This window comes from Myxocyprinus asiaticus, chromosome 30 (genome assembly GCF_019703515.2).
Source record: "Myxocyprinus asiaticus isolate MX2 ecotype Aquarium Trade chromosome 30, UBuf_Myxa_2, whole genome shotgun sequence".
In the NCBI taxonomy this organism is placed as follows: Eukaryota; Metazoa; Chordata; class Actinopteri; order Cypriniformes; family Catostomidae; genus Myxocyprinus; species Myxocyprinus asiaticus.
In genome coordinates, this window is record NC_059373.1 from 1,014,086 (window position 1) to 1,040,177 (window position 26,092).

The following is a 26,092-nucleotide window of genomic DNA, read 5'->3' on the forward strand; positions in this document are numbered from 1 at the left end:
ACTTTCATCCAAAAACAACATTTTATGGCATTATGAGACAAATCTTCCGAATGATTCCACTTCAGAAAAATGCAGCTGCTTTTGTGCTTCTTTTCCTGGATGAAAATACCGCAGTTGTAGCACCACTGAACTCACAACCAGGGCTGTAGCAAAGTATTCTGGGCCCCCTGACTGTATATTGCTCTGGTCCCGTTTCCTATTAAAAAATACAGTTTAGAATTTGTTGTGGGGCCTTTCTGGACCTGTGGGCCCCTAGAATCATTTCCACCTTTCACCCCACTAGCTACGGCCCTGCTCGCCACCACCATCCAGCACTCGTGTGCCACTGAATACTATGCAACAGCAATAATTCTTTAGAATTTTGTGGCTTTTGTCACTTTAAATAATGAGAGGACGATGAATTGGTTACAGGACACAAAAAGAGAGGGGAATGGGAACAGGAAACGACACAAGCTGCCTCTGTGCATCTGAGCACATTCACTTCCTGCCCAGGTGGCGTCTAATAGAGCGCAACAGTCTGGTTCCAGAAATAAAAATGCATTCATTTTCTCCATAGGGTAAATGTTGCGCTCTGCTGCAGTATCTCACCAGCATCACATCAGACTGCTTGACATTTTTAATGCAAACACTGAACAGACACTCGTGTGTTATCAGAGAGAGAGAGAGAGAGAGAGAGAGAGAGAGAGTTTTAAGTTTCACACATGATTTTGCATAACTATCTGAAATCAGGGATACTGATATTTGTAATATCAATGTTTATATGAACAGCTGTGTGGACTCATTTTAATGTGTTTGTATTCATTTGTGCCTTGCAAGGTATTTTAGCAAAGGGACCAGAGTTAAAAGACCACAGGTGAAGATGCTGACACTAACCCCTCCCTCTGACACAAACTCCTCCCCCCTCCCCCCCAGACTAACCCCACCCATCTGTGCAGTGTCTGTTCATCTGAGGTTTGTATTACAGAATATTATGCTGTTAATGTTCATATTTGTTTAATAAGAGCACTATGTTCTGAGATATCTATTGTTATTATTTCAGGTGATCATCTGTAATCTGAATTCACTCATCATTATTAATATCATGTGTTCTGTAAACACTCAATTAATTTGCTCAATTCTGCTTTCCTGCTTAACACTACAATTACAAAATGATGCAGAAATACAGAATGCCACCTGTCAATTCTTCATAACATGGGTTTCATAACAACACATGGTTTCTTTCATCAGACCTCTGAATGACGGATGATGAATGTGAGCTGCAGTCATGTGTGAGTATCTCACTTTATTAACATTCATTGCATCATCATCAGTAAAGATATGCAGTCGTTTCTGCTGTGAGCGTAATGCAGAGTGGAACCAGTCACAGAAACTCTATTATTAAATTGATCAGTCTATCAAAAGAGATTTCTATCTGGGTTTTGGGATTATCATGGAGTTGTCAACGCTGGTAATACAGCATGAAGTTTTATTTCATTGGCCAGTGCTACTAACTAATTTCTATAACATTCTGCATTCATATCAAACACACACCTATTCAGTCTTTAACAACTTAAATACATTTGTTTAAAATAAAACTGCCCTTTATGTGGAAAAATCACAAATAAACTCCTCAAATGACGTATAAATTAACAAAAATAAAATCTTCAGCAGTTCAGACATCACTGTCCAGTCAACGGTCATTTATAAGCGTTGGCTTTGTGTTTGGGCAGGAAAATGAAGTTTCTGGGCACCGGTCCCAACAGCATTTCACTGCAGATGTGAAAGAAGAAAATGTAAAAGTATTCAAGTAAATGTGATGTTCGTAAATATGAAAAATAGCAATTAAAAAAGATGTATTTTAATTACAGTAATTCTACAAACTTAGTATGGAGTTTTTCCAAAACCTTTCTAAACCTAACTCCCAGAGACTGTTCTGGAATAGTGTGCTATATTATTTCTAACTGATCGGACTTACAGTTTTCCCACAGTGGATGATGAAAAATCATAAAACTCCCTTTTTCTCCCCAATTGCTCATGCCCAATTCCCAATGCGCACTAAGTCCTCGTGGTGGCGTAGTGACTCGCCTCAATCCGGGTGGTGGAGGACGAATCTCAGTTGCCTCCGCATCGGAGACCGTCAATCCGCGCATCTTATCACGTGACTTGTTGAGCATGTTACCGTGGCGACATAGCACGTGTGGAGGCTTCGCGCTATTCTCCACAGCATCCATGCTCAACTCACCACGCAGCCCACCGAGAGCGAGAACCACATTATAGCAACCACGAGGAGGTTACCCCATGTGACTCTAACCTCCCTAGCAACCGGGACAATTTGGTTGCTTAGGAGACCTGGCTGGAGTCACTCAACACGCCCAGGATTCGAACTCGTGACTCCAGGTGTGATAGTCAGCGTCAGTACTCGCTGAGATACCCAGACCCCCGACCATGTCTTTTCTAACTGGTTTTCCCGTAGCGGGCAGAAAAAAATCCCACAGACTTACAATGATGGAACGTTCAAATTGGCCAAAACTGTCAGAAATGTACATATAATCAAACACACTCAAGGCCTTTAAGTGTCTATCGGGGGGTATTTACACTTGGTCACTTCATGCGTTTTTGCTGATCGGATTACTATCCGAGTGTAAATACCCCTTCATTCTCTCACACATATTTATTTATATCTAAATAAATACTGTAAAACCTTTAAACTTCAAGCTTTTAAAACTTTCAGATCAGGCTTTATCAAGCAAGCATCAACGTTTATCTTGACAAACTTTACATATCTAGTTCATTAATGAAACTTTTATGACCCACCAATCAAATTCAGCCAAATGAATCTTTAAAATCAAAAGCGAAACTCTAAAGTGATTTGTGATCTGTGTGTCACCTGATTTTGATCCAGTCGCCCACATGTTGACTGGCCATCAGAGACTCCATGTAATCTCGACCCATGTAGAACGGTGGACGCTCGTTGATCTTCTGCGGTACTCTCTCCAACAAACCCACCGGAATATACCTGAATGTACATTTACAAAACGACAGCACAAATGATGGATGCAATCAGAATGATGGATCGATTTATACACACCTTAAAAACATGTTAGAGAGGTCTTCATGGGTGTTAAATTGAAGTCTGAACTCGGCCCATGTTACGACCAAACTCGTCATCTCTCACTGTGTGAATCTGATGCAAGTCTGAACATATACATGGAAAAACTGAGCATATAACCCGTCAGTGTGTCCGGTCCTGTTGGGCACGGATCAGGTAGCAGAACTCTATATAACTACAGTACTGCAAAAGTCTACGCATCTACAAAACATCACTAACCTGCACAGGAAGGAAAGCCACTCTAACATGAAGTTGCGTGTCTTTTCCACACCCTGTGTGTCGGAGCCCCAGTGCTCGAGGCCGTTGTTGGTGAAGTCTCTGAGGATGTCCAGACGCTCGCTGGAGGAGATGTCCCAGTGTCTGCTCTCTTTAATCTCAGTAAAGAGCCACGGCTTGATCAGAGCACCCCTGCAGGACAGTTAGTAGATCATTTCAGAAGGCACCAGAACCGACACAGATGATTTAATCAGAGCAGCTCCATCAGACTGACCTGGCCACCATGATTCCTGATACTCCAGTCTCTCTGGCCTTCATGGCATCTTCATAAGTCAGAATATCTCCATTACCTGCAGAGAAAAACACAACAATAATTGAAACACCTGTGAGGTTTGTGCAGTTATATCATTTCATATTGTGCCCAAAATATATATTACAGTATCGCATTAAAACACAAATTTTAAAATCAAGAATAATGAACTCTGAGCCATAGAATTACTGAAAATTAATGCACACAAGTGGTAATGCATCCATAATGCAAAGTGTTATTTCCGTTTATACCATGGCTTACCCACATACATATTTCAGCACTTAAGTATAAATTATAAATATAAAATACAATATAATAAAATATAAGATTAATCGCAATTAACTCTGAAAAATCATGCGATTAATCGCAATCAAATTTCTACATTGCGATCACATAATTTGACTGACTAGTGCGGTCAGTTGATGGAAATTTTTTAATTGCGATTAATCGTATGATTCAGTTGACTAGTTCTGTCGGTCGATTAATCACATGATTCAACTGACTAGTGCGGTTAGTTGATGGAAATTTTTAAATTGCGATTAATTGCATGATTCAGTTGACTAGTTCTGTTGGTCGATTGATCGCATGATTCGACTGACTAGTGCGGTTAGTTGATGGAAATTTTTTAATTGCGATTAATTGCATGATTCAATTGATTAGTTCTGTCGGTCGATTGATTGCATGATTCAACTGACTAGTGCGGTCAGTTGATGGAAATTTTTTAATTGCGATTAATCGCATGATTCAGTTGACTAGTTCTGTTGGTTGATTGATTGCATGATTTGACTGACTAGTGCGGTCAGTTGATGGAAATTTTTAAATTGCGATTAATCGCATGATTCAATTGACTAGTTCTGTCAGTCGATTGATCACGATTCGACTGACTAGTTGTGTCGGTCAATTAAAATGTTTCAATCGCGATTAATCGCATGATTCAATTGACTAGTTCTGTCGGTCGACTGATCACATGATTCGACTGACTAGTTCTGTCGGTCGATTAAAATGTTTAAATCACGATTAATCGCATGATTCGACTGACTAGCGTTGTCAGCCGATTGTTTTTTTTAATTGCGATTAATCGTATGATTTTTCATGGTTAATCGTGATTAATCTTATATTTTATTATATTGTATTTTATATTTATAATTTATATTTTAGTGCTGAAATATGTATGTGGGTAAGCCATGGTATAAACGGAATAACACTTTGCATTATGGATGCATTACCACTTGTGTGCATTAATTTTCATTAATTCTATGGTCCAGAGTTAATTATTCTTGATTTTAAAATTTGTGTTTTAATGCAAAAGCAATAATAATAATATATATTTTGGGCAAAATAAGTGCTGAAATAATACTGTACATATACTTTTTTGCCTGTCAAAATGCACTTATTTCCTTCTTAGAAAAAAAACAATATGTAACAATGCTTTATTAACATTTTCCAAAGCCTTCCACAGTATAAAGATAGAAATGCACTAAAATAGCACCAATTCAAATAACATTTCCCAAAGTGTAAGTTGAAGGCTGACTAATTAAAATAACTGGTTTAACTACAATTAATTGTGTAAAAAAAAAAATCAGGTTTTTGCAGTAGCACTGCACTTCATTCGGACAGTTTGTAACATTAAACCGATTGTAAAAACGATTTACAACCAAGTCATCACTCAGTTGTGTTCTCGGAAGACCCCGTGGCATTTTACATTTAATTTTTGTAGTAAAATTGCTGTTTATCTCAGTATTTTTACCATTAGGTTATATAGATTGCGTCAGACGCTCTTTGTTTCAACATTATTGTAAACAACATTATTAACAATAGTGTTCTCAATATTTATAATAATGTTAATTATTCATAATATTAATTGTTCCCATTCACAGTTTTATTCCTAAACAAAGTCATCCCTTACAGTTGGTTGATCAACAAAGCTTTATGAATCGTTCAACTGAATCATTAAAAAGAATCGGTTCAAATGAACAACTCGTTTGTGAATTGGACATATCTACTTGTGTGTAGAACTACTAAGAGCTAATTTCTTATGCCACCAATTATCAGAATTGTTTATAATTTTTTATCCAATTTGCTTTACAGCTGATGTTATTGAAAATGAATGAATGTCCTCAGAATGTATCAATAATTCAAGAAATTAAAATAATTATCATTATTGAGAAACACGATGAATGTTTTGATTTATATCTGAATTCTTCAGTCCATGTATTTACCGAACAGCGGTACTGGAGCGGCGAGTTTTGAGCAGGTGTCGATGTATTCCCAGTCGGCCACCTTTGTATAGCACTGTTCACGTGATCTGCCATGCAGCTGTAGAGAGAGAGTAAAATGTTACTAAAAGTCTCAATCATTACCCCAACAACTAAAAGTTGCCAACAGTTCCATCATACCGTAATGAGTGATACGCCCCATTTCTTCAGTTCTGGGATCAGCTTGTGTGCGATATTACAGTTCTGCTGGACTCCTGTACGGATCTTAACAGTTAAAGGAACGTCCAGCACCTGCAGAAGTGCAAATATCACACATGACAACAAGGACTGAATAGTTTAGTGATTAATGATCTGAGCTTCTGAGATATTTGAGAATGTAATCCAATGGTCCAACATCATTTAGATGCAGTTACATGGACGTACCTCACAAAACCTGTCAAGAATATATCCAGCTCATATTTCACCCCAAAATCAAAAGAGGAAATAAGAAATTAGGTTTTGCTTGACCTATTCTACTATTGTGCATTTATTGGCTGCCCCCTGCAATTTTTCATCTGCCTGCACATACAGTGGACTAATTAAAAAAAAGATCTCGTTTTACAGAAAAAACCCAAAATTTCACAAATAAATTCCAATACTTTTTTGTTTTTGTTTCCCTAACTTTCTAAGCATGTAATGTTGGTTCTGTTTGCTTTGTCTCCCTGCAAAAGGTCTTATTTCATTCCACTAGATGGCAGCAAGTACTAGGAAAAATAATACAATAATCTATCACCTTCCAACACAATATACAGATCTAAAATGTAGGTGTTTCCCACTGTTTCATCAAATATCTCGGCCTCTGAGTGGACTATAAGCTCAATCTAGGGGTCAATGTAAAGCTTCGCTTACAATGATATTTATCGTGTGATATATCATAACTTAAAATGATACATTTAATTATCAACAGTTGATAACATATTTTGCCAAAGATTTGTTTATCATGGTTTTTCTGCTGTACTGCAAATTTTTTTCTGGACATCAGAGATATAACATGGGATTATTTTACCATGCAAGCTCACAGACAAGTAAAACATGGCTAATTTTGAAGAAAACAGCCTAAGGTAAGAGGTGATATCGAGTTTTGGCTACTTTGGGACTTACAGAAGCAAACTTACAGAGCAGACGTGAGACTTTGTATTTGTTGTCTTACAGAGATCATATTTAACTTTGTGATTCTTTTGATAATTATTCGAACTATGGTGTTAAAATAAACTGCACGGTCACATTCCTGAGAACTAGAGCTTTCATTTGATATATGACTTGTCTAATTAAGTGCTATGGGAAAAATGTTACTCATACGCACATTTCTACATCGTCACCTCTAGGTGGCGCTCATTTGCGACGCAAAGATGTTAAGGCTTTATTTTTGTTATTTTATATAACAAATGCAAAGGTGATGATATTCTTTGAAAAGTTCAGATTCTCAGCTTTCAAGTGATACCAAATATGAGTGACGTATTCTGGAACTTTTACAATTTAAGCGTAAACTTATCGTATGCATTTGGCGTGTCCGCAGAGTTCAAGGGGTTAAATACAATGAAGCCTGTTTTTTTAAGCCAAGATTTTTTGCATTGTGACATTATTTACGTGACAATTTGTTTAACTCTCATCAGTGTGAAAAGTCAAATTATATTTTATTTAAACTGTATTCATTCATAATTTAGTGCTGTCTTTATTTTATTCTCATCTAAAAAACAAAACTGTATTACAGTAATTAGCACTGAATGAGAATTACAAACATGTCAGGATGCATTATGGTCTTTTCTTAAAGGTCCTAAAAGGGGATTCTCACGAAACCAGTCATGAAAATGCCCCGGTCGTTTTAAACTCCAAATCAATACAGAAATAATATGACATTTTATTTTGCATAAAGAAATGAAGCCTACATTTAGGACCATTATGACATTGCATGTGGATGTTTTACTTTCACTTCTCCCATTGTTTTCAATGAAGATTCTCATTACCATAACACATTTTTTTTAGTTACCGTATTACAGTTAACAGATGCTGTTGCACAATGAAAATCAGCAAATCTTACTATCATGTTGAAATAAATCACAATTTATATGACATATAATTTTACGTTGCAGGAGTAAGAATATTATAATACCCATCTTTCAGCTTACTGCGGTAATGACAATTGGGTGTAAAATGTGCAGAATTGTCACACTGACAAACAAAAACAAATGCTAAACCTTGAAAAATAATAGTCTAAAAATATATCTAAAGGCATAACTTGCAATAAACCTTAGAATTACTACACAGTAGGTGTCTGCATAGAACACTGCTGCCATCTACTGGCTATTATTGTCATTACATGATTTTCAATATGTTACAATTTTCAATGTGAAAATACCACAATGAAAAAATCTTAATGGTCTGATTTCTATATACAAAATATAATTTCTATAATATATAATATACAAGTAAAATTGACTGGGACATTTTCGTGAAAATCACCCTGAAATAGGCATAATTTTCTTTATGCAAAATATCATTATTCTTTATTCATTTGATGTTGGGGTGAAACATGACCTGAACATCTCTCCATTAGTTTCAAAAACACCATCACTCCCTTAAACATAATTCATTGTGATGTGCACGGTCTCTACTGCTGATGGATATGAGACACTTACAGAGTTCATTCCTCTCACGATCTGCTCAAATTTGTTGGCTCGTGTCATTAGGCCACACCCACCTCCCTGATGAAACAAAAGTTATTCACTATAGATATTTCTAAAGTGCTCATCTTGCAGTGAGTTTGGCCGCAATAGTGCGTCCTTTAATGTGACTGTAATTACTGTAAATTACCTTCTTGTAAACAAGATCAATGGGGCAGCCGGAGTTTATGTCCACAAAATCAACATCAATGTTTTGATTGAGCAGCTCCGCACACCTGGTCATAGTGTCGGGAAAACAACCTTCTAACTGCAACACAACATTATTCTCTTTAGTTGACAAATTATTATGCATTATGTCATTATTACATTTCCTTATTACTTCCCGAAACATACATTTAACATAGACAATGACATAACGTAACTTACAGCAGACTATCCTGATTCAAATGAGCCCAAACACAACATAATATGACGAGTAGATCTTGAAATATCCCTGAAAGAGTGTACATGGAAGGACGATGCACAAGAGGGCTCAACACACATTGTGTGGGTGTGTGTTGTGTGTGTGCACATGTCCGAGGACTTTGTGTGTAAACACACATCCACATATGTGCTCATCTAAAGGATTGGGATGCTCCTGAACACTAAATATTTCTGTATTTTGTAGTATAATCCATTCATTTTCAATGGCCGGTCATTTTTGACCGGGAAAACAACAAGTGTAACAAAGTGAAATAAAATATTTTTAAATGGTAGTATTTTTTTGTGTGTATTTTTAGATACCATGTGTGAACATTGGAATTTTATTCCAATTAGATTAAGTAAAAAAAAAAAAAGTCGTCCGGGTCAAAATGACCGGAACGCAACGTAAGGGTTAAATTGATGTGTTTCTCACCCACACCTATCATATCGCTTCTGAAGACATGGATTAAACACTGGAGTCTTATAGATAACTTTTATGCTGCAATTATGTGCTTTTTGGAGCTTCAAAGTTCTGGTCACCATTCACTTGCATTGTATGGACCAACAGAGCTGAGATATTCTTCTAAAAATCTTTATTTGTGTTCTGCAAAAGAAAGAAAGTCATACACATCTGGGATGGCATGAGGATGAGTAAATGATGAGAGGATGTTCATTTTTGGGGTGAACTGTCCCTTTAATATGTCTAAGGTTTTGTTGTGACTGGTTTACCTGAACGCCGAACAGATCTTCACACTCGTGTCTCTTGAGAAGTGCCCACTCTGACGCCTGACCCTGCAGGAGATTCGTGCACATGGCCATTTCACCACACGTGATATCTGCTCCAAACCGCTTACACACGCGCCGGAACGGAAGATTACCACACTGACAGAAAAGACCACACAAGCAGCTTCTCACAAGCGCTTTATAACATATGGATGTGGTCTATAAATAACAGTAATACTGTAGTAAGTGTGAGTTTACTGTGGTGAGAGGAGCCAGATAGAGTTTGTCTGTGAAATCCACCTGAGTTTGGAGAAAAATAGACAAATGCAAGTCCTCATTAAATGGGACAATTATACAACTTTGCAAACTGTGCACATACTATACATACTGCATAGTATGGTAGTGTGCCATTCTGAGCCAAACATACCTGCTTCTTTTCACATGGTCGCAGTTTGATGATGTCAGCATCAGTTATCGGCCCCACAGTCTTCACAGGAGGAACCGCACAGTTCTGCATTTCAAATAATTTACCATTAACCATGCTTTGAAACAACGCCTGTTGTGAAAAGCACTATACAGATCAATTTGACTTGACAAAGGTAGATCCATTATTAAAGTCAGTTGACTTCAGCACCTCTTGTTGCATTATTTGCCAATGGAGTCCAAAAATGGACTTATTTTTTCCAAAGTTTAAGCGCCTCTAACTCCAGAAGTTTTAAAGATATCTTAATATCCTTTTAGATGCTGGTTCTGAATGAACTTTTCTGTTTGCTTTTAAATGTTTAAAGCCTTGTATTGTTACATTGTAGAGATATGGGGCCCTCAATGTGGCTCCATGCACAAATTGTAAAATATTGCACTTTTTTTTTTAATGGTCAAAAAACAAATTTGAGTCACATGGTATGAAGCTAGTTTTTCTTGTCCACCAAAACAAAGGCCTAAAGTACAAATAATGTTTAAATGTACAATGTCTTTATTTTCAGAAGACCAAAAATAAACTTATTAAGTGACACATGTGGCTCTTCAGTAATTGCAATACCTATATATAGTGTTTGGATTTCATCTGCAAAGCTCTGGAATACATCACAAGGGGTCCTGAAACACTATTTGTACTGGTATACTTATCATAATCATTCACAATAAGACCAGGAACATGTATTAACCTTCCTATACTGTTCGGTCATTTTTGACCGAAATCCCCTTTTCCGATGTATTAAAAATGACTTTATCTGACTTGGCGATTTTTCCTCCGTTTGCCATCTGAACACACAAAAAAAGCTGGACTTGATTTAATAATAAGTGGTCATAAAAAAATAAATAAAAAAAAGCAACACCTTTGCTGTTCGCGGTCAAAATTGACCGACCATAGGAAATGAATGGGAAAGACTTCAAATCAGGGCAATTTTTTTTTTATTTGCAAAATACAATATATTAATCAGCAACAATGCAGAACAGTTACTATTTTGTATTAATTACTATTTGAATTTTCACAGTCCATATCAGTTTATAACTGATCATTTTCTTGACATTATTATCAATTTACTTGGGATGAAATTTTGATCTTTGAAATAAATGTCTTCTCTTTGTAATACCAGGTCAGGTTTGGCTGTAAGCATAATGTGACATTATTGCAAAAACTGACAAACAAAAACAAATGCTAAACCTTGAAAAATAATAGTTTGATAATGTCTAAAAATATGTCTGAAGGCATAACTTGAGAGAAACCTTAGAATTACTACACAGTAGGTGGCAGCATAGCACACTGCCGCCATCTACTGGCTATTATTGTCATTACATGATTTTCAAGTCATGTTATTTTTCTTTTTTCAACAGATAGCATCAATCTGCCCCATTGACACATTTTCATATTTTCTTCATGCAACTTATAAAAGTAAAGCCGGTGAAAAATGACAGCGAACAGTAAAGCGGCCCTTCTTTAACAGAAAGTAAATTGAGTGAATTTTGATTTCATGTTGACTCTCATGTTTCTACAGTAAGAGTGTAACTGCACCTTTGTTTCTTGACCAGAAGCAACATCTCCAGAGCAGCTCTGAGTTTCTTCTGCTTTCACATTACAACACTCATCTCTGCTCTTGTTGTCTGGTTTCTTTCCTCTGTTGATGGTCTTCAGGTACGCCTCCGCACCTTTGAAACACACCTGTTTCTTCCGCAAGCGTCTCTGCTGCTCTTTGTCCAGGTTGTTTCTGACCGTCACTGTGTCAGCGAAGCTTTTATAAAGATCTTCATTCACTAGATTCTTAAGTTCTGGGCTCACGTGAGCTTTAGCAAACCGGCAGGTCACTCCATAATGACACTTGCCAAAAGTGTTGTACAGGTAACACTGATCACCTAGGTCCTCTGCTTTAGTCGACATGTACTCCGCCACGTTGTGGATGAAGCGACATTTATCACCGTAAATGCATTTGGTTTCTCGCTCCTGGAAGAGACACGGATCTTGCATTTTATAACTTCGCAAGTTGCGACATATTGTTGATTACAGAAAGCAATTCAGACTCGGTCTTCAGTTTGTGAAATCAAGCAAAAATGGCTGATTTTTTTATGAGATTTTATTGTGCTACTTCTGTTGTCGCTGTGTTTGTGTGAATACCTGAATGACGTATGGACACAGTCTTCTGTCCTCATAAATGTGAGGTTTCATGTGCGGTCTGGATTTGTTCTGTCCTCTCATTCTCTTCTTCTCTCTTCTGTCTCCATCCTGCAGATCATCAGTGTCCAGCTTTATCCTCTTCTGCTCCGGTTCTCTTGACGGTTCCTCTGCGTCTCGGTCCACATCATCACCCTTCTGACGCTGCCAGCCCGACTCCAGAAACTCATGGAACTTCTCTTTAGTGGTGAGGAACCTGTTAAAGTGCAGAATGAGACATTAAAATCTGGGATCTATATAATCAGATCAACACAATCAGATAAACGTACTGTTCTTTAATAGCTGCAGCTCCTTTCTCGGCCTCCACAGCAGAATCCATAATGAAAGTGGAACACACAAACCTGTGACACATTCACAAGTGAAACGTGTTTCAATTGATCATATGATGGAAAACTTTCTTGCTCTTTTGAAATAAGCTTAAAGGTGCACTCAGCATTTTTTTCATCATTAAAAATGTTTTACTCCTAATTAAATTAAGTCATTTTAAAACATATATATCAAATCATGAGCACTCACTCCAGTCATACCAGTGATCTTATAAAAGCTGTTTAAATCTACATGGAGAGGGTCCCCTCATGGGGGCTGCCATGTTATGATCACATGACCAGACGAATACTACTCACATAATCTCAGTAACAGCCCTCTTATTGGATACTTTTAACTCATGGATTAAATTAATCATATCTGACTGTGCATTGCACATTTCTACAATGGCATCGGTAACTGAAAACTATCACGTTTGCATTATGCTGCATCCGCACTGCTAGGCGTCACCGCAACTCATTAACATATGACCGCCCACATATCAACACTTATTTAATATTCAGCATCTTGCGCCGCCCTGATGTAAGACAGTGTGAATTGTACCCATATGCACAGGTTATCCAGTCAGAACAGAGGTCCTTTAGATATAGCAGAAGTAGCAGAAAAAGGGTGTTTAATTGTAAGAGTCAGGTTATATTCTCTTCTCTGAGATTAAAAGTGTTTTAAGAGCATGACAGTCGAAAAGTACTGTATTTCTGAAGAATGTCTCATTAAATGTGAATTACACAGCAGCTGTGAAACCAGTGCAGATTAATAACTTATCATTTCTGCTGATCTTCACATACCTACTGCTGTAGTTTCTCTTTGCACAAGCCGACTGCAGCTGCGCAACACGTCAGTGTGTCCGGTTGGAAACATTAGCAACTGCACAACAGTTCCGCTTTAGAGTGTGCCATTGGAGACATCTAGCGGTTAGTGATGGAACTGCAGGCAGCCAATGCCAACTGTATAATATTAAAACTGAATTGTGTAACTTTTTCGGTGTTCAAATACTTTTTCCTGTCCTTGCTTGATATGCAGAGAGGACTAGAAGTAAACCAATCATAGGTTAATTTTTTCCAAAACTGTAAACACTGTGTCTTCATGGCACTATTACATTTCCTGTTTCTTTTGAGCGACCCCATCCAGCAAGACGCAACAACACTGACTCAACCAATGGCGTGAGTTGGGGGCGGGACTAGTTTTTGACAAACGGAAGTATTCGGTGGCACCGAAATGACACAATTCAGCTTTAATTATATAAAATAATATTATATATTATTATCATTATTTTTATTATCATTATTATTATTTTATTAATATATTAAATATTTAATGTTATTTTGTTACATTATATGATTTTTATAACTATATTTTTTTATGTTAATATGTATAGTTTAAAAATTATATTTTAAATGTTAATTCTTTTTGAAAACTTCAAAACTTTTTATTTGTAAAATATTAAATAAAATCTATGTACAAAACACTACCTTGTTTTTATATGCAAAAATATTTTTTTTTACATCATTGAAATGTTTTAAAACATTACAGCTCCCTCATATGTGTGTGTGTGTGTGTGTATACAGTATGTATATTAGGGCTTTGCAACAAAACTGCGGCATGAGCATGTGCAATTTATAAATCACAGCAAGCTGCTCTTCTATTCATTGTTTTTTTTACTCCGAATTCTGTGATGGTAGACCAATATATCGGTTTTACCGATTAATCGGTGCCGATAGTTCCTTTTTGGAACTATCGTTATTGGCAAAAATCTATGCCAATAGCTGACGATATTTTTTTCATCATTTCGTCATTTCAAAATAAGAGTCCTCGGTGTGTTTCGGACTTGTTTATACTTAGAAGTCCCACATTATGCACCAAATCTTAAATTTTTTCTGGTTATTTTGGTTTAACGATAAACTGCATCTTGGATTTTATTCATTTAGGACTCTTTGTCTGTGCCCGTCATAGTAAGAAGAAAAATATATATTTTTTTTACATTCTATACATCAATTTTAAAAACTATCGGCCGGTTAATCGGTTATTGGCCTTTCCCAACACCTTAGTTATCGGTATCGGCAAAATCCACTATCGGTCGACCTCTAATGTTTAATTTGCATTTCTGATCTTTTACACTCTGACAGGATCTCACCAATCAGAATACAATGCACGAAATTGTTTTCCATCTGAAATAAGAAAAAAAAAATATTTTCTTATTTCGATATTTTCTATAAATTTTTGTCAGTCTTAATGGAGTATTGGTCATATAGTCCCTATGGAATGAACACAAGAACAGACTTAAAACAATACAGAGATTTTTAATGTTCTTGAGCACATAACATACACAGTTTACATTTACATGTATGCATTAGACAGATGTTTTTATCCAAGGCAACTTACAGTGCATTCAAGGTATACAATGAATCAATTTGTGTGTTCCCTGGGAATCGAACCCACAATCGTGGCGTTGCTAGCACCATGCTCTACAAGCTGAGATACAGGAATGCATAGTGTTCAGTTTGTCTGTGCATTATATTTATCTAACTAATTTATGTGTCCATTTTCCAATACATATTTATTTGCTATTTCTAAACAAAGTAACAAATATTTATATCCTGTTGAGCTCCACGCTGTTGGAGAACGTCCGTGGTGCTGTTGTGAGCAGCCGGTGTAGATCTTTAGGAGTGATTCCCAAAGATCTCAAGAAAGCGATGTTCTTCTCCAGGTTTTCGTTGTCGCTAGAACGGAAGAAGGACTCGGGCGAGCGCGAGCGCGACAAGATTCCGACCACCTCGTTGTTGCTCTTGAAAATGTTCCTCCACAGCTGCCAGCATTCCTCCAGGTGCTGACAGGAGCGGGTGATGGATCGCAGGAAACGAGAGATGATGCTGGCGATGGTCTCCTGGTCGGCACCTTTGCTCTTCAGGAAGTAGGCGACACCTTGTTCGTTGGTGAGGAGTTTACGGAGAACGCCTGGCTGTCGGCGGCGGGCCATGTTAAGGTCCAAGCCCATGCTGGAGAGATTCTCCAGAAGAGACTCGTTCTCTGGGTGAACTGGAGGAGGTTCAGGGTTCATCTGTCTGGAGCTGCAGAACCGAGAGATCGTGATGATGTTCTGACAGTGAGAGCGGGACATCACCGGCCATAGTCCACATCTCCTCACGGGCCACAGCAGGGACAGGATCTGCCTCTGTGCCATGATTCTTGGATCAGAAATGACAAGAGCAGACATTAGTAGCTTTTGCACGTCTTACGCAGGAATCACTGGGACAAGGCTCAGGTTGCAGATTCTATGCATACTACTGAATCTTCTATTAATGAATTAATCTTGTTTCTACCTAGGATGCCGATATATCACACAATTTAATAACATAAACATAAAATTGCTAAATAAAAATAATAAACTCTTATTTAGCACTATATTTACTCAATTTCACACAAAACTAAAAAATAATATTGTATTTTAAATGGTAGATAGCAGTTTCTCCAGATTTCTGTTTAGTCCAAATGTTAGTAATTTATTTGCACATGAAGAAATTGTTAATATATTAGAAATAACAGTACACACAGTAGTCCAGCAACCATGGATGGCATGTGCACATTAACAATCACATTTACTCAAAAAATACCGAATCAAATCAATTGTACATACAGTGCATAGTGAATATGACATTTACTCTTAGCACACGTGACGCGCTTTTATCTTGGGCTGCATCCGAAAACGTAGGCAGCTGACTTGCTACCTAATCAGTTAATGGCTTAACTAACATCTGTTTTGAATGAATGGAACTCTTAAGAAACTGATCTCCAAACACCTTATTTTCATCGTACCTCCGTATACAGCCTCTGGAGGCAGCATTGTCCTGGTTTCGGACGCAGCCTTGAAGTTGCTCTCACACGCTCGTGCGGATCCAGCATGACCCTCAATCTCCTGATAGTTTAAACGGCCTGGATCGCCAGCTTGGATTGTCAAGGAGTGACCATCATGATTTGTGAATAGGAGGAACTTTTGATCCTGATCCTGAAGTTTTGATTCTGGCTGATGGAATATGCGCTTCAGAGGAAGATATTAGATGAACGCTCAACAGGATGTTGGATCTGCTCAAGTTTTGTGAGGTTGGTTTATTATATCTATTTAAACGAGATATGTGCATATTAGCAGACGGTATATGATATTAGTTTTAATGATATTTGCCTTTTATCATTAGAAAGGTGACAGGGAACTGTTGAGGACTGTTAGAATACGTCCTTCAGAGGAAGCTATATGAGCGTTCAACAGGATGCTGGATCTGCTCAAGTTTTGTGAGGTTGGTTTATTATATCTGTTTAAATGAGATATGTGCATATTTGCAGACAGTATATGATATTAGTGTTATTGATATTTGCCTTTATATCATTAGATAAGACAGTTAAAGTTACAGGGAACTGTTGAGGAGAGGGAGGCAGAATGAAACAGGCGAGCACTTTAACATTATGAGCTCAAACACGTCTGCTGCGGCTCTGATATGCGGACTGTTTAAATGACGCTGTGTCACACAACGGTCTATTATTGTAGTAACACGATGCACGTAACAACAAAATGAACCGTGACTGGTCGTTTACATGTCTCAGACACGTCACAGGCAAGCAGGTGATTCTCGCCGCCCTCAAGAAACAAATCGGCCAAACAGAAAAATGTATTGGCCGATGCTGATAATTAAAAAAGTCACAATATTGGCAGATTTATCAGCCTCTGCGAATATATCGGTCGACCACTAATTACAAGTAGTCCATTTCAAAGCAGACAGTGACAGTGCATTAAAGGAATATTCCGGGTTCAATACAAGTTAAGCTCTATTGACAGCATTTGTGGCAAAACCACAAAAAATTATTTCAACTCATCCCTCCTTTTCTTTAAAAAAAAGAAGAAAAAAAGAAGAAGAAGAAGCAGAAATGGAGGTTCCAGTGAGACACTTACAATAGAAGTCAATGGGGTAATTTTTAGGGGGTTTAAAGGCAGAAATGTGAAGATTATAATTTTATAAAAGCACTTACATTAATTCTTCTGTTAAACTCATGTATTATTTGAGCTGAAAAGTCGTTTAAATCGTCGTTTTATGGGCGTTTTAGGGTTAACGGCGTTGGCATAAATGTAATTGAACAGAAACGGTTCAACTCTACCTCTAAAATCATGTTAACACACACACTCATATTGTTTATGTCTTGTGTCTATACTTTTGAAACAGTGAGTATTTTAATGTTTACAGATTGACCCCATTGACTTCCATTGTAAGTGTCTCACTGGAACACACATTTAAAGAAAAGGAGGGACGAGTCGAAATTAATTTTTGTGGTAATCAACATTATGACACAAATGCTGTCGATTGAGATTAACTTGTATTGTATTTAATATTCCTTTAAATTAGCCGTAAACTCTCAAAACTGATTCAACAATCCACAACATTTCTACTTTTGATTTACAAATGAACAAAGCTTTGAAATGTCTTACCTGTTCACTCTCAAATTTCTTCACTAGAAATAATTAGAACATCATTATTTATTATGACGTAGCATAAACATGTATACTTTATTCCTGTTTCTTCTGGCGGTTTTGTCTTTGGTCAGACTGTGTCACAGCGCCACCTGCTGTCTGGGAGTAAAAGCAACAACACTGAGTGCAGTGCACTGTGACTGCCGCATGATGGCGCTGCACGATCATTTTACATGATTTATTTAAAGTCTCCCTTCAGCCTCCACTTCAAGGCCAATAGTCTGCAAGAAAACAGCATTATTTACTGAACTACAATGAGCAGTACAGTTGTTTGCATCATGCATTCAGCCCTGTTAAAAACACAGTGGCCTTTACAAAACAATACTGTGTTGGTAGCATGATTACATATGTGAGACAGTAATGTACAGTGAAGACTTACATCATCTCAGTATCACTCTATAATATTTGTATTAATAACATTTAACTTAACATGCCATTAATGTACCATATTTAGAAATACATCGTAAAATCTTGGAATACTTTTAAAGAAAATCCTATACGTTTTAAATAATGTCTGTCCATGCATTAGATGATAAAAGCACAGTATTTTGACATATGATCAGGACTGATTTTGGTTAATGTACCGTGTTAAATCGAGTGAAAGTGAGAGACAGAGAATTGGGCATGTTGGCACAAGGATATTGTATAATGATATCACTCATACAATGAGCTGTTTCTCTCTGCTCATGATGCCAGATGTCTGGAACACTTGAGACGGGCCGCTGAGCACAGGACCTTCCACTCCAGCATCACTCTCTGTATGTGCCTTGATGAGCCCCCGGCTCATGCATATTTTATACAGGCTCAGATCCATTTCATTATTAAAATGAGTGTCAGTGTGAGTGATACCATGTAAGACTGCTGCGTTTCCTTTACTGTTCATTTTAGACACAAGTTTCATGTTTTCCTCACACCTATAATATTCAGGATGCATTGGGCTTCATATCCAGATGAGATCACAGATGAGATCTCTATAATATCTCTGTTGTTTCTCCAAGACAGCAAGGATTGAGCACAAACGTACACATTTGCTGAAGTCTTCTGCTTCTTGGATGTTTCTCCTGAGAAAAAGTGTTATATTTCTCTAATCTCTCGGATGAATGTTTCATCTCTCAGCAACACTCACCTGTAATCAATAACACATGGATTCATGATGGTTCATGCTGCGACTGACCAGCAGAAACAATGGACGTTCTACAGTTTAGAAAATAACATGGATGTATTTAACAAACCTGTTCACTAAGAGTGCCACTTCTAAAATTAAGAAAGCAATAATCAATGTTAGCAATGCGTACGTCTTTTTAATTCTCAATTTGATTGATTTGTTTACATTTTATTATTATTATTTCATTTGTAAAGTGATAATTGTTTTCTTAAAGTGGTACTGATCTTTAACTGCTGTTGCCTTTTTATGTTAGTCCAAAAAACTAAGACGCAGAAAATGAAACTCTATTCACTGGGAATTTTTTTTAACAGGCGTAACGAGACCTCAACAGAACTCTATTCTTTTCTGATTCCTTTCTGTTATTCTGCTCTGTTTTGTTTTGTTCTAGTCTAGTCAAATCAAGTCATTTCATTTGTATAACTATTTTCTCAATATATATTCTAGGTAGCAAATTTGATTCCATTGTGTTCTGTTCTATCAAGTCTAGCACTTTTCAAAATACATTTTCAAAGTTACAAATTCTACTCTCTTCTTTTCAAGTCTAGTCCATTTTATTTGTATAGACCTTTTCAATACATATTCAGAGTAGAAAATTCTATTCCACTCTATTCTATTCTATTCAGGTGAGTTTTATTTGTAAAGTGCTTTTCACCATGCTTTATCAAAGCATCAAATTCTATTATATTCTATTCTAGTCAGTTTCATTTGTATAGAGATACAGTACTTACAACACATATTCAAAGTATAAAATTTTATTCCACTCTATTCTATTCTATTGAGGTTAGTTTTATTTGTAAAGTGTTTTTCACAATACATATTCAAAGCAGAAAATTCTATTCCACTCTGTTCTATTCTATTCAGGTGAGTTTTATTTGTAAAATGTTTTTCACAATACATTATCAAACATCAAATTCTATTATATTATATTCTAGTCAGTTTCATTTGTATAGAGATACAATACTTAGAATATATATTCAAATTATAAAATTCTATTCCACTCTATTCTATTCTATTGATGTTAGTTTTATTTGTAAAGTGCTTTTCACAATACATATTCAAAGCAGAAAATTCTATGATATTCTATTCTAGTCTAGTCCATTTTATTTGTATAGACCTTTTCAATACATATTCAAAGTAGAAAATTCTATTCCACTCTATTCTATTCTATTGATGTTAGTTTTATTTGTAAAGTGCTTTTCACAATACATATATCAAAGCAGAAAATTCTATGATATTCTATTCTAGTCTAGTCTCATTTGTATTTAGTATAGAACACTTTTCAATACATATTCAAAGTAGAAAATTCTATTCCACTCTATTCTATTCTATTGAGGTGAGTTTTATTTGTAAAGTGCTTTTCACAATACATTATCAATGCAGAAAATTCTATTATATTCTATTCTAGTCAGTTTCATTTGTATAGAGATACAATACTTACAATACATATTCAAATTATAAAATTCTATTCCACTCTATTCTATTCTATTGAGGTGAGTTTAATTTGTAAAGTGCTTTTCACAATACATTATCAACGCAGAAAATTCTATTCTATTCTATTCTAGTCAGTTTCATTTATATAGATATACAGTATTTACAATATATATTCAAAGTATAAAATTCTATTCCACTCTATTATATTCTATTGAGGTTAGTTTTATTTGTAAAGTGTTTTTCACAATACATATTCAAAGCAGAAAATTCTATGATATTCTATTCTATTCTAGTGAGTTTAATTTATATAGAGATACAGTACTTACAATACATATTCAAAGTAGAAAATTCTATTCCACTCTATTCTATTCTATTCTATTTTATTCAGGTGAGTTTTATTTGTAAAGTGCTTTTCACAATACATATTCAAAGCAGAAAATTCTATTCTGTTCTAGTCAGCTTTATTTGTATAGAGCTTTTCACAATACATATTCAAAGCAGAAAATTCTATCCTATTCTATTCAGTATGTTAACATCAGTTTGCTGTTCCGAAGGCTTGTTCTTTCTTCATGTGTTTGAGCTTGTACACCTGATACTGTCGTCCTCTCACATGAATAATGCACTGGTTGAACGCCGCAGGTTCCTGGAGCTCTGAGCATCAGAACTGAACATCAGAGTTCACAGGTGAGACCTGAAGCTCACACTGACATACAAGAGTGAAGGATGTCCAAAAGAAGATGGGTGGAATTCAAGATCTGCCAAACCATCAGCTGCTCAGCTCCTGTCAGCCACAGGAATAGACCATCATCAGCCGCTGCTGCAGGTATAAACTTCTCTTCACTCATTACATGAACATAAAGTGTGTGTGTGTGTGTGTGTGTGTGTGTGTGTGTGTGTGTGTGTGTGTGCGCACGCTCTGGGATGTAAGGCAAATGCATGTACACTTATCAAAGTGCCACATTTTCATTTTCTTACAATTTTCACTTTTAGAAACATTGTATTAGAAGTGACGAAGACAGCAGTAGAACATAATACAAATAAAGAGCTGACTAGAATGTCTCTTTGAGGATTAGCACAGTATTACATCATGCTTTATTTAGTTGCTTTTAACAAATATGGGCAAACCAATAAAATAATCATTCCCAGTTGTAGCATCATTGTTAATATGGTAAAAAAGACACAATGAAGGGCAGTGGAAATTGTAGCTATACATGTGTGACAGTAACTGAATATAAGCACAAGATTTACTGTATGTTCAATGTGCAATTGATACACTTTAGTAAATATTAAAAATGCCTGAATGCCATTGCATTAGATAACAAAATATCAAGCTGTCATCTGCAACTGAATGCTGCTAGAGCTTTTCCCAAAACTAACTTCATTTTTCTGAACCAACCGATAATGTTTTTTTTTGTCTTCATTTTTAACATTATATTTGTTGTTGTTTTTTTTCATTTAAAAACATATTTTAGGGAAACATTTGCTTGTGTGCTTGTGCTATCTTTCAAATAAATGGCAATTGCTTTGATGACAACCAGACATTTTAAAGTGTATGAAAAGTGCACAATAGTTCTTTCCTCATTGAAAAAGTTGTACTCCTTAAGAAATTAATTGTAATTTTGAAACATCAAAATTAAACATCATCATCACTCAAAAAGATCATGATCACTCACACGAGATGAAGACTTCAGTCATATCAGTAACCTTATAAAAGCTGTTTTATTCTTCATGGAGAGGGTCCCCTCAAGGGGGCTGCGATGTACGTATCTCAAATTACTGAGTGCACCTTTAACTCTTGTGAGTCAATTTAAGAAAGTTACTCAGAGGTCCTTAGAGGACAAAAATGTCTGTGTCAAAAACTGCCATAATTATATTATATATTAATATTATTTTCCACTTTCAATGAGATAATTTTTTAAATCAACATCAGTCCTGATCATAACTACCAAATATTCTTTCATTTTCAGGATTTTAACCCTTTAAATGCCAGTTTGTTTACGTAATGCCACTGTTGTTTTTCACACACACACACACACACACACACACACACACACACACACACACACAATTGTATCTGCATCATTTATTCAGTTGTCCTGCAGTGCTCTATAATACAGCAAACAGAGAATAGGGGAAAAGCTTGTATTTGCTCCATAGGCTAAACATGAGGAAAATGGCGCCATCTGGTGGAAAATATTAAAAATGTAAATGTTGAAGCCAGGGCTCTGGAATGAAAGCATAATATCATAGAATTCATGATTTTATGCTTTAATGACACTGGGATCAAATATTGCAGTTTTAATGGGTTTCAATGGGGACATTTTTGTTCTGAAGGTCCTGAGTGTAACTATTTTGTGTACACAGTGTATTATAGATGTATTATAGGAACTGAGATTGAAATATCAAAATTACCCCCAAAATACACACCTTTGCAAAAATGAATAAATGATAGAAAAAGACAAAAATGTCCCGAAAGGCCTAATGTGCAAATGTTATTATTTTATATATTTGTAACAGAGAGCAGTGTTTGCACGTGGACGATGACAATACTACACAAATAGTATTTCTGACAGCTGTGCTTGCAGCGTCAGGACTCATAACATGCGTGCGCACGCGCTCAGTGACGTCACCGCGCCATGCGTCTCTCGTGTTTACGTGGAGAAACATGGCGGCGAGTGTGACAGCAAATCCCGAGTAAAACTCTCCGAGAATCACGTAGATTTACCGGCCAAACCGAACCGGACACTCGTGTCAGTGGCCCGTGTTTAGCGTTAGACGCGTGTGTGTGAGTCCGGCGCTTTTATGACGCGCACTTGTTCGTGTTTCAGCCGCAGGAACCGCAGAGATGATGGAAGACGAGGAGCGACAGAGGAAACTACAGGCCGGTAAAGCCAAGGTGAGATTTACCTTAAAATAACCTCACTACTGTCATTTACCTCAGAATATAACTATGATCTGATATTTACCTCACTGCTGATATTTACATCATAATGTAACTCTAATCTAAAACATTTACCTTGCTAATGCCATGTACCTCAGGATATACAGTTGAAGTCAGAAGTTTACATACACTTCAGTTGAAGTCATTAAAACTCATTTTTTAACAACACCACAGATTTAATATTAGCAAACTAATCACAGTTCCAGTGGGTCAGAAGTGTACATACACTAAGTTAACTGTGCTTTTAAGCAGCTTGGAAAATTCCAGAAATTATGTCAAGCCTTTAGACAATTAGCCAGTTAGCTTCTGATAGGAGGTGTACTGAATTGGAGGAGTACCTGTCGATGTATTTTAAGGCCTGTCTTCAAACTCAGTGCCTCTTTGCTTGACAACATGGGAAAATCGAAAGAAATCAGCCAAGACCTCAGAAAAAAAAACTGTGGACCTCCACAAGTCTGGTTCATCCTTGGGAGCAATTTCCAAACACCTGAAGGTACCACGTTCATCTGTACAAACAATAGTACACAAGTATAAACACCATGGGACCACACAGCCATCATACCGCTCAGGAAGGAGACACATTCTGTCTCCTAGAGATGAACGTAGTTTGGGGCGAAAAGTACAAATCAATCCCAGAACAACAGCAAAGGACCTTGTGAAGATGCTGGAGGAAACAGGTAGACGAGTATCTATATCTACAGCAAAACGAGTCCTATATCGACATAACCTGAAAGGCTGCTCAGCAAGGAAGAAACCACTGCTCCAAAACTGCCATAAAAAAGCCAGACTACAGTTTGCAAGTGCACATGGGGACAAAGATCTTACTTTATGAAATAAAAGCTGCAATAAATCATTCTCTCTGCTATTATTCTGACATTTCACATAGTGATCCTAACTGACCTAAGACGGGGAATGTGTTCTACGATTAAATGTCAGGAATTGTGAAAAACTGAGTTCAATTGTACCTCATGTTTACCTCTGAATATTACACTTCTGAGATGTGTCTTGCATTTACATTACTGTTATTTACTGCAGAACCTATTGGAGGTAAAGGAATATTCCGGGTTCAATACGAGTTAATCGACAGCATTTATGGCATTATGTTGATTACCACAAAAATTAATTTCGACACGTTCCTCCTTTTCCTTAAATCTGTGTTCCAGTGAGACACTTACAATGGAAGTCAGTGGGGTAAATTTTTGGAGGGTTTAAAGGCAGAAATGTGAAGCTGATAATTTTATAAAAGCACTTAAGATTAGTTCTTCTGTTAAAACTCATGTACACCCCCCTGATGCTGTTTGCGAACATGCGGACGGTCTTGTGTGACTGGATTTTCCGGCCGGTGCAAACAGAAACTCTCCCAGTCCTAACATTGCGTCATATTTACAGATCTTTTGGAAGACTTCAGGTCACTATAACTCACTGAAACATTTCAGAACAGATTTACAAACATTCCCTTTAAGCGACTGACTTATGCTTAGTGCATATGCTGTTAATGCAGTGCAGAATATTCACTCCATACAACTCATATAGACTGATCTAGACTACTGAAAACTGTGACTGATAAGTCTGCTGGGCAGATTTACATCAGATTGATATATCCGGCTGACTGTGTTGAGATGAATGGCATCAGCCATTAACCATGCATGTATAGCTGATTAACATAAATGTAATTTCCAAAATCTACTGACAGTCTTGTCAGTGCATAAATATGCTTTAGAGATGTCAATATCGGGCATTAGAAACCCTTATTGATTGTGCACTAGATGACTCGTTCAGTGTTCTTTTATTATTTAAAAAATAAAACCCGATTCCTCACTGCCGGAGTCTAAAAATACCCAGTCTTTAGGACCTCTGTGAAGGAGTGCTCCCTATGAAGTGAACATATGTGCACGAGGTCACTTGTGCTGACCTTTAGAGACACGTCTGTCTAATTCTCGCTGACAGGTTTATGTGAAACGCTCTGCTGTCTCTCAGCTCACCTGTACGTAGAGACTTCCTGTCTAAGATATTTACAGTGTGCTTACAGCCGCTGAACGAGTCTGTTGATAAATGGCTCTTTTGTCCCTTAGATGAGTAGTTGCGTGAGCCCTACACAGCAGAATAATCACAGGGGTTTGCAAATGTCATAACGCTTGTAATGGAAAGAGATGATTCAAAGTGATTCAAAATTTAAATAAAAGCTGCTTTGAAAGAAAAATGCATATGACTGTTTGTTTGTTCAGTAAAAACATTAAAACATTTGACGCTTTGATCACTCTGTGTACGACCTATATACGTAATTAATTGATCAGTTTGCTTTAGCGCAATAATCAGAGACTTCGCTGCTCTACATTTGTAAGGGCGTGGTTCTCTGTCAGTTTTGTTCCAAGTAAGTAATAG

The 26,092-nt window shown here is 36.7% G+C and overlaps 4 protein-coding genes and 1 long non-coding RNA gene across 18 annotated transcripts in view; 2 read left to right on the forward strand and 3 right to left on the reverse strand.

Moving 5' to 3' along the window:
- sema6d (sema domain, transmembrane domain (TM), and cytoplasmic domain, (semaphorin) 6D) overlaps positions 1-12,534 on the forward strand; it is a 36,225-nt gene extending 23,691 nt beyond the window's left edge. For 3 of the 6 annotated variants that reach the window (XR_007893962.1, XR_007893963.1, XR_007893964.1), the window contains 3 exons: positions 817-951; positions 1,228-1,268; positions 12,398-12,534. Coding sequence is in view for 1 of the 6 variants with exons in the window: in XM_051664078.1 (XP_051520038.1) it covers positions 817-857 (41 nt within the window). In the remaining 5 variants the exon portion in view is untranslated. The other 3 variants (XR_007893961.1, XM_051664077.1, XM_051664078.1) reach the window with 3 other exon arrangements.
- The window catches only part of LOC127421244 (uncharacterized), a 69,700-nt gene that overhangs the window by 22,405 nt on the left and 21,203 nt on the right, over positions 1-26,092 (reverse strand). The window lies entirely within an intron of this gene.
- Positions 1,268-13,499, reverse strand: LOC127421223 (tRNA-dihydrouridine(47) synthase [NAD(P)(+)]-like). 3 transcript variants are annotated; one of them, XM_051664084.1, is made up of 15 exons: positions 13,450-13,499; positions 12,610-12,681; positions 12,284-12,536; positions 11,687-12,112; positions 10,103-10,186; positions 9,934-9,975; positions 9,682-9,834; positions 8,681-8,797; positions 8,506-8,571; positions 6,011-6,121; positions 5,834-5,930; positions 3,579-3,654; positions 3,308-3,496; positions 2,867-2,995; positions 1,268-1,749 (listed from the first exon to the last, which is right to left on the reverse strand). In XM_051664084.1, exons 2-15 carry the CDS (start codon positions 12,657-12,659, stop codon positions 1,677-1,679), a joined length of 1,866 nt encoding a protein of 621 aa, XP_051520044.1. In that variant the 5' UTR covers positions 12,660-12,681; positions 13,450-13,499; the 3' UTR covers positions 1,268-1,676. The 3 variants fall into 3 exon arrangements, with proteins under 3 accessions (XP_051520044.1, XP_051520043.1, XP_051520045.1); XM_051664083.1 differs by lacking the exon at positions 13,450-13,499 and having other exon boundaries at positions 12,610-12,737; XM_051664085.1 differs by lacking the exon at positions 13,450-13,499 and having other exon boundaries at positions 10,103-10,162; positions 11,654-12,112; positions 12,610-12,737.
- Positions 15,233-18,230, reverse strand: LOC127421240 (transcription termination factor 1, mitochondrial-like). The gene is made up of 2 exons (XM_051664118.1): positions 18,132-18,230; positions 15,233-15,846 (listed from the first exon to the last, which is right to left on the reverse strand). The coding sequence occupies exon 2, from the start codon at positions 15,840-15,842 to the stop codon at positions 15,252-15,254; it is 591 nt and encodes a 196-aa protein (XP_051520078.1). The 5' UTR covers positions 15,843-15,846; positions 18,132-18,230; the 3' UTR covers positions 15,233-15,251.
- The window catches only part of akap9 (A kinase (PRKA) anchor protein 9), a 121,681-nt gene continuing 119,002 nt past the window's right edge, over positions 23,414-26,092 (forward strand). For all 7 annotated transcript variants that reach the window (XM_051664056.1, XM_051664060.1, XM_051664057.1 and 4 more), the window contains exon 1: positions 23,414-23,665. In XM_051664056.1, the coding sequence (XP_051520016.1) occupies positions 23,615-23,665 (51 nt within the window). In that variant the 5' untranslated portion in view covers positions 23,414-23,614. The remainder of the gene's footprint in view (positions 23,666-26,092) is intronic.